The 11,229-nt window shown below is 39.3% G+C and overlaps 1 protein-coding gene across 1 annotated transcript; it reads right to left on the bottom strand.

The window, feature by feature from the left end:
* Positions 1-1,718: 1,718 nt before the first annotated feature.
* Positions 1,719-10,687, bottom strand: LOC115685241 (probable rhamnogalacturonate lyase B). The gene is made up of 17 exons (XM_030610274.2): positions 10,468-10,687; positions 10,164-10,344; positions 8,820-8,874; positions 8,382-8,503; positions 6,888-6,938; positions 6,426-6,545; positions 6,204-6,323; positions 5,856-5,991; positions 5,514-5,684; positions 4,978-5,133; positions 4,764-4,870; positions 4,444-4,534; positions 4,189-4,330; positions 3,659-3,818; positions 2,706-2,822; positions 2,293-2,419; positions 1,719-2,178 (listed from the first exon to the last, which is right to left on the bottom strand). Exons 2-17 carry the CDS (start codon positions 10,271-10,273, stop codon positions 1,939-1,941), a joined length of 2,025 nt encoding a protein of 674 aa, XP_030466134.1. The 5' UTR covers positions 10,274-10,344; positions 10,468-10,687; the 3' UTR covers positions 1,719-1,938.
* Between the last annotated feature and the right edge of the window lie 542 nt (positions 10,688-11,229).

Here is an 11,229-nt window from a genome sequence, read left to right as displayed (position 1 = left end):
TGGTAGTTAAAGCCCAAATATGCAAATTTATCGCGGTCTGTTATCATATGCGTTCTCCCCGAATCTTTTGACAGGCTCTTTTCAGAAAGTCTTTTCAAAAGTTTTCTTTGTGTCATATTACTTTAACGCCATTATTCTTCTTGCCCATTCAACAAAAAATTGTCGATCCTTTCATGGAAAATGAAACCTAGACCTAATATTTTTGTTACAAGAAACCTTGTTTGTCAATTATCTTAACCTGCAACACCTACTCAAATGCAAGAAGTCGTGTTGGCGCACTTGGCTTCATCTCTGCAAAGACTGCTAAAACACCCTTATGCTTGCCGAAGGATGACCCTCTTGACCTCGTGAACCCCCATGTTTTAACCAGTTATATCAAACCTGAACAACGTAAGGTCTCCAAAACATGCCTCGCTTGTCACCTTATAAAAAGATCAAGAATCGCCGACTTACTGAAAGGATGTCTAGGACCGGGGATTCTTCTATCTCGAGATTGTAACATGGAGATGACAACTAACTGTGACACAGATTATGTCACTTGTCCCATGAGTAGAACATCTATTAGTGAATTTGTGTTAAACTAGGAGAATCGTTGCTTTCATGGAAAATAAAAAGACAATCAACTATTTCATTGTCATTGGCTGAATCTGAATATCGAGCCTTGGCTTAGACCATTTGTGAAATAGTTTGGATATGAGGCTTGCTTCAAGATCTTGGTGTATAGATAAAAGGACCGACTGCCTTATTTTGCGATAATGATGCTACTCTCAAACTTGCGGCAAATCCAATAATCTATTAAAGAATCAAATACAAGAGGGATAGGAAATACATAATAGCCTGTGGATATCTTCACCAAACCTCTATGTTAAAGACAATTATCTATTAAGCAAGCTTGGCGTTTTCGACATATATATAAGCCACTAGCTTGAGGGGGAGTGTTGAAGATATGGTTTGTTGGAAGATACGGTTCCTTTATTGGAGTGATTGAGTAAATCAATTTAGTTGGGAATTAAATCATGCATAATTATGAAAATATCTTCTGTATATCTTTTCCTTTATTGTGTCCATACATTGTAATATAAATAGAGCCTTATACATACATGGTCTCTATCAGAAAGTACTACACTTTTTACAGATTTCGCAAATCCTCTGTTTCTTCTCTATTTCGTGTCAGCGGCGGACTTTGCTTCCCCTATTTTCATGATATGAATCCCACGTCGCCGGTCGACGACTAATTTACCTGTTTCCACCATTCAAATTCCTCCTCACATTTGATTTCTCTCTCTCTCTCTTCAAGTTCCAAATATCACGTCTATAATTTGTTGCAATTGTCATGTTTGCCTAAAATGGCCGATGCAGTGGTCACATCAACGCATCTCTTTTTTAAAAACATTAACCATTATCATATCAACATTTTGTGTTATTCAAATAAGACGGAGTTACCGGAGGTAATCGATTGTATCAATTTGACAAGCTTTGGACTTGATTGCATAAATATGAAAGTTTTAGAACTCGATTACATTTTTATAGCATGTTTTATGATTCTTGCTTCACTTATTCGCCTTATTTACAACCCTTTGTGTAAACACAATTTCACGCAAAATTCTTGAAATAGAAATATCTGTGCACTAGCTAACGAATGTAAGCACTAAACGAAAACGTCGAACATGTGAGCGCAATTCGAGAGAGAGAGATCGAGAGAGAGAACATCACTTGAAAAATGAGTAGTATAAATCAATTCAACTGAAGTATCAAATGTAACAAACAATCACTTTCTGTATAATCGAACCTCAACCCTTCTTGAATAAGATCATCATCGACTCATCGCCGAAAAAGAATCTTAAAACGCCTTACATCTAATCTAACCTTGTGAAAAATAGCATGAATTTTGATAAAAAAGGCTATGTGCGTGAACTCTATACAATTGAAGAAGTTCAATTAAGTTCTTGGAGGGCCTTCGAAACGAATGTAGTCGTACATCACGCCTTCAAAGGGCGTCCTGGCCGATGAAGACTGAGCGAGATAGACGGAGTTGGCTCCCCGGCGTAGGTGAGAGCCCGGCACGTCGAAGCTGAACGTCCAGTACAGACCATGGATCCCGTGCCTCGCGATGGCGTTGTCATAGCCGAAACGGCCCGTCGACGAGAGTGGTTGCCCGCTCGGGCCGTTGACCCGGATCTTCAAAAAGTTCAAATAAAGGACAACATTATGGAAATTGATTAGGTGTAACATAATTGATATAGATGACTGATGATGCTATATGCGGAGTTTGGCGGGTATGTTGCTTCATACCGATATATGAGACTGGGTCGCCGATGCTACTGCCATTTGAAGTCTGTAGGTCCCTCTAAAGTTCACATTGTGAAGATTAAAGTCAATCCTCCATGTTGTTGGCACGTATGTTGAATTCCCTATGTTCCTGTATTTAACAAAAATCAGATATAATATATATTATATATAAAGATATATGTATATTATATATAGGAAATCGTCTCAAGCGACATATATGTATATTATATTTGAGAGAGAGAGAGAGAGAGAGAGAGAGAGAGAGAGAGAGAGAGAGAGAGAGAGAGAGAGAGAGAGAGAGAGAGAGAGAGAGAGAGAGAGAGAGAGAGAGAGAGAGAGAGAGAGAGAGAGAGAGAGAGAGAGAGAGAGAGAGAGAGAGAGAGAGAGAGAGAGAGAGAGAGAGAGAATAAGAGTACCGGGTGACATGAGCGAAAAACCAGTCTATGCGGTAGTTGTCGACGCCAACAGTGTAGACGAGATCGTTTTCAGGGTATAATTCCGAATATCGTTCCCATAGTCCGTACTGTCGGAACCTGTCAAAAGAAAAGAAAAGAAAAGAAAAGAAAGAAAAGCATTTGATAAGTAGCTACAGAATCTAGTAAATAAAAGAAGAAATTCTAAGTTTACTCAGACCAATTAACAAAATTGCTATACTAAGTTTCGTCACCGGCTGTTGTTGGGTATTGAATATTGTCAATATGTTTAAAAGCGCTCACAATTTATTACATCACTTGCTACATTAATTTTATATATCAGCCTTTTTCTATAATAAAAAAGATGCATCACTACTAATCTCTAGCTACTTGTTAGGGATAAAAGGCCACAAACTTCCAATTGTATATTAATCCGTGTGATAATACGAGATCATGTAAATGCTACTTATCTCTTGAAAGTCAAAGTCAATCTAGATAAATATTGAATGGTCGGGATACAAATCGGAACACAATAAAGTGATGAATCTGCTTATTATGACGCCCCAGAAATAGAAAAGCTCTTTTATGATTTCGATGTTTATCGTTGAATGACGTGGATCTCACATATCCAACCGTGCATGTGAATTGGGCACTAGGATCATGCGAGAATGACTCAAAAAAATAAAATAAAAATCCAGCTGCTCAATATGATGCATTTGAGCTAATAATGCCATAACAACAAGACGCACCCTGGGATTAACCTAGCGATAAGGGTGTTCTCAAGCTTTCAGCTCAGGAGCCGATGATTGTGGGTTCTATTCCTATCCCAGGTAACTCAGATTCAGGTGAGGGCCATGATGATGGGATGCTGTGCTAATTTTCCTTAAGGTATATGACTGATTACGATCGTATCCGTGAGTTATAGAAAGATCAAAAGGTATAGCAATAAGGTTCACCTCTCTTCGGTGTTGTTTTTGAACACTTTATTCATTAACCATGGATTTGGTAGGGGCACGTAGAATTCAGCTGCCGTTCGATCGGGGATGCCAATTTCCCACAACGTGGGACCAGATCTTGGAGGGCTGAAAACCAGAGCACCCAATTCGACTTCAGATCCTGCGCATGAATAATTTTGACATTACCATTTCATGAAACCATAAAATTTCAAAGATCTTTTGGACAGGCAATTAAATTAAACATAATTAGATAGAGTTTCTAGTTCTCCTCAACAATAAAATGCGATGGCAAGATCATGATTAGTAGCAAAGACTGTGTATTTAATAACCTAAATTAGTGAATGTGGCAAACTGTTATTGGGTATTGCAGGTGACCCCACTTACTTAACCGCTCTACTTACAGTCCGTCACATTAGTCAGTATGCTAATTTTGCAGGTCAATCTTGGTATGCCCAACATTCCTCAAATAAAAGCCGGCTCGAAAACCTAGAAATTGCACTATTCAAACGTCGTGATAGGGTAATAGTTACCTGGCTTGACTGTGACATTTAGATGGTATCTGTAGTCCCCGATGAAACCGGGAACCCATGCATACAAGCCGTAAACGCCGGGCCGGACATTCCTAATTTTGAAAGATCCGTTCTCGTCTGCTCGAGTCCAGAACTGATAACCCTGAGAATTGAGAGGAATGATATATAGAATCATCGGATGCTCATTGACCACAAAATTAACCGCACACGTTTGGTAAATTTGTGGCTGTTGATTGAGAGATAAAAAAGGAATACCTTCGTGTCTGTTTGCCACGAACCAACCTCTCCCGGTGCTGCCAACCCTACGTATGCCGTGTCCGCCACCATGTCACTATTTTTCTTGTATCTGGATTAAGAGATTTTAACTGCTTAGATGCTTCAAATGGAAGGAGATTTTTAAACTTAGAAACAGATTAAGCAACAAAGAAAAGAAATGTGATATTCAAATTTAATCATTCTGCGAGCTCATGTGAAGAAAATATAGCATCGCGGTCCAAGTTTATCGAATACTTTTTTCCCTAATCGAAGGTAGTTCTAATGCGAAACATAGGTACAGAGTGATAAGGGAATCGAACCTATCCCGAACAGATAGTTGACCGCCGACGGATCCACGTTCGTTGGCGGAAGGGTAATCATCCGAATGGATGAAGTCATAGGGCCAACTTGCAGTTTCCAGCAACATCTAATCGCATACATCAAAAGTAATTAACACGTTTAATGAAAGTAACATGAAAAACTTGGTCATTCATTAGAAGCTACCAAGATTTTAAGTAAGCAAAAAAGTAATACCTGCCCCTTTGCGTCCGCCCAAAGCCTTGATTGGTCTTCCTCAGGCGACACCGAGTTGAAGTAGACCATGAAGGGTCCGTAGACCTTCTTCCACTCCTCTCCATTCCGGAAACTCAAGTACACGTCCTTCCCCGCATAGTGGTTGCTATAAAACACCTGCAGAAAGATCAACACTGGCTCATCTTCACAGTTTAAGCAATCATAAATACATTCGTGTTAGGACAATTCGATAGATTTTTAACGGGCACCGAACACAATCGATATCTTTCGAAGTCCATCAGCAATCCGATGCATCACTTAGTATGCAATTCTGCGTACAAATTTCGGTAAAAACCTAGGTTACTCTTTCATTGAACCAAGTCTTCGGTATGAACAACGGTCAGCGCACTCGGTCCAAATCCATCCCCCGATTCTTAGCTCCGAGAGTCAGGTGAGCCCGACCCGTAACGGAAGTCCCGATGGGCCGGGCCGGGAGCCCATGTCCATGTGGTTCGGAACTTATTTTGGGTGAGGGAAAGAAGAGGATGGTCGCTTACGTTGAGTGTGGTTGGTCCGACATGGGAAGTGAGGTCTTGCTTGACAGGCCCGGCGGAGTGAGACTCGTGACCGGGTGTGATCATCCAGAATCCCACCGGCGGATCGCTGCTGATCCATCCGTGCACCTTGTTCTCCTGGTTCTCGCATGAGTACTGGTACTTATCGTCCACCTGCAATCCGCCCACCGGCGTAGGATCATAAGCACACTCAAAAAGATGTTCCAAGTAGTGAAGCACTCATACATAACATATGCATTTGAACCGCGAGAGAAAGTATCTTATGTATTGGATAGATTGCATGTCGTCGTGGGGATAAACGAAACTGACATAGTTCGAGTTTACCTCGCCTTCGAGCTCGGAATTGGAAGGATTAGTCAAGAGTACAGCTTCCTGGTAGTCTAGTATGCGACCACTCGTCCGATCTTCTGCTGTCGGCATAACCCTTTGCCTCTCATCCGATATAGCCATATAATGAAACCTAATAGAGAGCGACGGCACAATAATCGCCGATCAACAACCACGTGCAATGCTCCAATCCCAATTAAATAAAAATGATGAAACCGACAATGAAAGGAACATGTAAAGCTTTTCTAATGTAAACCGACAATGTAAAGCATTACGTAACATATTGATGTGATATCGTCTTTATATATGAGAAACGTAATAAGATGATGTTTTCGGGGTCGTTACTTTTGTCCATTGAGCTTGAAAGCAATCCGGGCTTCTCCGACGTCCAAGTCAGGCCATCCCTTTGGGTGCTCAAATATCGCGTACCCATAGAACCCTGAACTCCCACGTCTCACTACAAATCTGCCCCCAATTACAAGAGCAATCGACTATTAATCACGATTCAAAACCAGATCAATTAATCTTTTTTTACCAGTTAAATGAGCAAAACCATGCTTCACTAACCTCTTGTCGACGATGAGCGGGGCCAAGTACGACTCTGAAGAATTGCTCCATCGGCTGACGAATGACACCTCGACCACGTCGTCGGTGTTCGCTACCACGTCGAACGCAGTTCCCTCAATCCTATCAAAACATTCAAAAACTTGTAAGTATCATTTCACAGGATGTTATCGTACAAGCTTAGTTTAATACATTTGTACCATTTCCAAACTGGCATTGGTTTTGGCTACCTCGTTATCAACCGAACTAGTCAACCTAATATGTTTTTTTTACCCTAATTTTCACGTGTCGTCCACATTTTTTCTCCTCGGAAATAGAAACACCCACGTAGTTTTTGGACCGAGATCGACGCTAGCACGGATCGACCTAATATGTTCTTTTGTGCCCTAATTTTGATTTTAGTGTGTTGAGCTATAAGATTCTACTAGCAATAAAGAGCTGCTTTGAAAGTAACTTGAGTCTTACCTCGTAAACATGCTGGCTTCCCCTGGCCGGTTCCACACAATGTCCCAGTACCTAAAATTAACATCGGCAAGGACTCGTCATGCGACAATAAAGACCTTTTGAGGCCACAAGTAATATGTCGAATTCGTTTCCTTTTTTTCGGTCAAGCAACAAAGAAACTAAAGTATGGTCCAAAAATGATCATAAAAATAAGGAAAACTATATAACCCAGATGGAAAAATGACCACAAAAAAGTCAACATAATTTCCACAAAAAAATTGACCAAAAGGGAAAATATATATAACCTAATGTATCCATGATCAATGCTGATGTTCTCAAAGACTATAGAGGAGAATGTAATGTTTCCAATTATTATGATGATCTAGGCGAATTAAAAATCGAAGCTCCATGGAAATTTGTCCATTCTTTGGGTCAATTACTGCGGTCGAGTTTAAGTCGGTTCAAAAGACAAATCATTGGCGACAACTTCTCAAGAACAGCATTTGGTCCAAATCGGGAATAGACTTGGGTCGGGACTTTCAAGGACGAATGTTCAGTGCATATACGCATACGCCCAACTGTTTTTACCGACGACCGGGGTTCTCGCGGAGTGATTGGCTCAAATTTGCATTTCTTAAATTGGGATACATCGTCGTGGAAAATAGATACGTGCGAGGAATACAGCTTCCAGATGATGTTGACTTGTAAGTAATTCGAGTAAAATAATATTTCATAAATTATAAAAGTCGTGAATCTTTTTTTTTTTGCCAATTAGAATATGCTTTTTAATAACAATTTAATTTCTTATAATAAGAGTGACTTTCGCACATTGACTGCATTAAGTTCTAATGAAGTCGGTCTTTTCTTTTCTTTTCTTTTTTCAAATGAAGATCTGAGAAGTTTCCCAAGATGACAATATTTAACTGGAATTGACCAGCAAGAATGAGAGGATATTCTTAAGAGATTAAGAGAACTTTTCTTTTTTCAAAATTCTTAACGTAGTTACAGCTATTGCATCTATTTCGCAACATCCAAATTAATAAGAAGTAAGATCAACGTAAAATTGACTCTATTATATCTATGTATATAGATCACATAAAAAGTAGCTTTTCCCAGAAACATGATGAGCAAAATAAAACCTCTACAACATTCCGACAACAATGATAAAATGTGGTAATCGACAATAGCAACGACAGAGACAATGACCGTAAGGACCACCAAAGACTTTAAAAGGCGTTGTCACGACGCCTTGGTCTCATCGAATTGACAGAATAAATAGCATTTCGTTGTGATTTTTATTTTTATTTTTGTAATTGTATGAGCGAAATTCTTGTTTTCTTACTTTATTTTTTTTTTCATTTTTGCTACTACGCCTTGCTAGGACTTCTTAATTGTAGAAGATTGTTTGCATGGCATTTGAATTTTGTAAAATGCAAATTGTTGATGTTTTCTTTATGATAAAAAAGAAGACTTAATTTAAGGAAGTGAAAGTGCATATTAATAGTTGATACGTACCCTCTATTGGTTTCACTATTGCGAGGCTCAAGGAGGTTATCGATCCCGTTGAACTTGATGCCCGTGACCTCCCCTTCTGGATTTGAGAATGTAACCTCCACAATCCCATTGTCCATCAGCACCTGAAAATTACTCAGTAAATTTATTATTCAATGAACAAATTGTTAGTAGAGGCTCAATAAATTCAATTTTAGTATTTCCCCGCTCCTAAACCTTTTGATTAATGTCGAGGATTGGAGATCACATACCTATAAATCCAAGGTATCGACCACGATATCATTTTGATATGATTAAACGACATTGAGAATAATCTTGACTATCTATTTTTTTTCTACGTCGAGAATAATTTCCATTTTCGGGAAGTATATATATATTTATATTATATATTACTTATGGACCTACATACATAATTGATGACGAGCGGGGCTGTAGAATCACCTGATTATTTTGCACTTGCAGCTGGACCGCAGGGTATGGGTTCGCTCGAACTTCTCTGTAATAATAATAAGGAGAAAATTAATTGTTTTTCAACCTACTACATTCCGTCTTTCGTTTAATTATTATTATTATTGTTATTATTATTATTATTATTATTATTATTATCATTATATATTGTTCGCTCTTTCGTCAAAATATAAGAGAGTCGTCAACCAAACATCATCTCCCCCGTTGACTAACGATAACGAAATCAATAAACAAAACCCTAGAAGGGGTTCTGTCTTCGATGAGGTCTTTGACACAACGAGAAGCAGTTGGTCGAAGACGAAGAAACCTACGTGCAGCAGTTGAAGCAGTAAGTGTTTTTGATTCTGACGTGCGTGTTAATGTCAAAGTTTGGTGCTCTTAATCAGTATTTTCTGACGATGATCATAGGCCAATCCCGAATAAAAATAAGAAATGGGGCAAAAGCCACCAAAACCCTAAACTATGCGCGTCGTGACATATTAAATCTAAAATTTTTTCCGTGACACAAAAAATACTAAATTTGTACCTATGCGACACATTTGCCCTCTTTCAAAGTTTCATCAATAAAAACCGTAAAAAATCTGTCTATATGGACGTCAAAGAGCAAACAGTGTTGGCATGACCTTATCGTGGTTTAAGTAAAATAAAAACGACGTTGCTTTGGTCAAAAAGTCTTCTGACGGACCCTTGACGGAGAGTAAATGTGTCGCATATGTACAAGTTTGGGGTTTTTTATTTCACAATAAAAAGTTTAGGACAAATGTATCACAGTGGACATATTTTGGGGTGTTTGATGTCACAAAAAAAGTTCAGAGTAAATATGTCACAACGGGTATAGTATGAAATTTTTTGTAATGTTAGGACTGAGATTTCGTCTTATCTCCGTCCCCTTCTTTCTCTCTCATAGACAGAGTAGGTTTTCATTGTCATCCTTGCAAATGATGGTGAACTGAGCTGAAACGTTTCTTTCGCAATCTGAGCAGCCTGGGCTTTATGGCTGACCAAACTGACCATACCATTTAATGTGGTTTAAAATGCTTTTAAGCTCTGTTATTAAACATCGCAATTAAGTGCACTAATCTTGATTACAATTGAAGGACAGTCAAATGGTCTTCCACTAAACAATACCTTGAAACGTTGAATGGAGAATACAAGATTGATTCACTGCGTTCTGTTGATTAACAGTATTTTAACGATCAATGATCATAAATTCGCCCAAATAAAATCATTGAAAAGTCAGTAACCGTAGATCGCTTATAAATTCATTCTCTCTCTCTCATGCATGCAAAACGAAAACGTACGCCACAAGGAAAATACCTTACTGTCGCCACCGTGGAACAAGCCGAGAGCAAGAAGAGCAAGCGAACTGCTGCGGCCAACCACCCCCGGAGCGAACCCCACCACCTCCGGAAACCGATCTCCTCCATAGTCGCCGCCGACGGAAGAATCACCCGCAAATCCAAATTTTAACGTAGGCTCGCAATCAAGAGCTGGCCCTCTGCAGAATTGGAAACAAAGAGAGAACCGATAACGGTTTCTTTAGAAGGTAACCTCCAGAGAGGAGAAAAAGAAAAAGAAAACAGAAAAGGCCATCTTTTCAATAGGAACAATATGGACATACCTTTATTTATATACTGTTTAGCATAGATTTTGTATGGGCGACCGCTTGCATGCAGAGACAAACGTGCCTTGGTAACCTTAACCCCCACAAATACGTTGCCCATTTATAGTGCATGGTGAAGCAGATATGCGCAGTTGAACAAGGACCTGTCTTAACTATGAGTGTCGTTGTTTTTGGTAGGGTTAGGACTGCAACTATGTTCGCCTGTCTTGGTACGTGTTTGTATCCAACTTGGGTAGGTAATCGTAACGGTCGTGGACTTCCCAAATTGCCCCTCCATTGTTCAGCGAGTCTAGTCCTTAAAGGGCTGGAGGCTAAGGATAGTATCGTCCTCAATAATTATAGTTAGGCTACAGGGTGAAAAAGTCCCACGGAAGGTTCACTTAGTCCAAATTGAATATTTGACATGACTGTGTTACGGGTTTTTGCCAAATTCTTGACAAAGTTCGTTTTCGCTTTTTCCTCTGCGTAGTAAACGATTTTCTCGCCAAGAAAGTCCGACATTCTAAGTATTTGACGCATGTTTTGCTCCTCTCTGGGATTCTGGGTCAATTATCGTTTTTCTTACGGTTGATATAATGTTTTGCGAGATATTTCAGATTTCAAGGACGATACCACAAAATTGTTTTCCTAAATAACTCTTTGCTCAATATGAAAATTCTTTTTCCTTTCGGTTCCTTTGTAATTTTACGTTGTCAGTATCCAAATTTTGTTTATGACAATCAGTCTCAGAATTAGTTGGCTGAAGGACTCACTTGTTAA

The sequence above is a fragment of the Syzygium oleosum genome, unplaced genomic scaffold (assembly GCF_021117445.2).
Source record: "Syzygium oleosum isolate NSW1041296 unplaced genomic scaffold, Sole_v2.1 Sole_v2.01, whole genome shotgun sequence".
Classification (NCBI taxonomy): Eukaryota; Viridiplantae; Streptophyta; class Magnoliopsida; order Myrtales; family Myrtaceae; genus Syzygium; species Syzygium oleosum.
The sequence above is the reverse complement of the archived record's forward strand: the minus strand, read 5'-3'. Positions and strand labels throughout refer to the sequence as shown.

Excerpts from the sequence above, each read along its gene's own strand:
- LOC115685241 (XM_030610274.2), bottom strand. The coding sequence starts at position 10,273 with ATGGAGGAGATCGGTTTCCGGAGGTGGTGGGGTTCGCTCCGGGGGTGG. Across the intron at positions 8,875-10,163 it reads TCCACGGTGGCGACAGTAAG|AGAAGTTCGAGCGAACCCAT; the intron begins GTATTTTCCTTG and ends TTATTATTACAG. Across the intron at positions 2,420-2,705 it reads TTTTTCGCTCATGTCACCCG|GAACATAGGGAATTCAACAT; the intron begins GTACTCTTATTC and ends TGTTAAATACAG.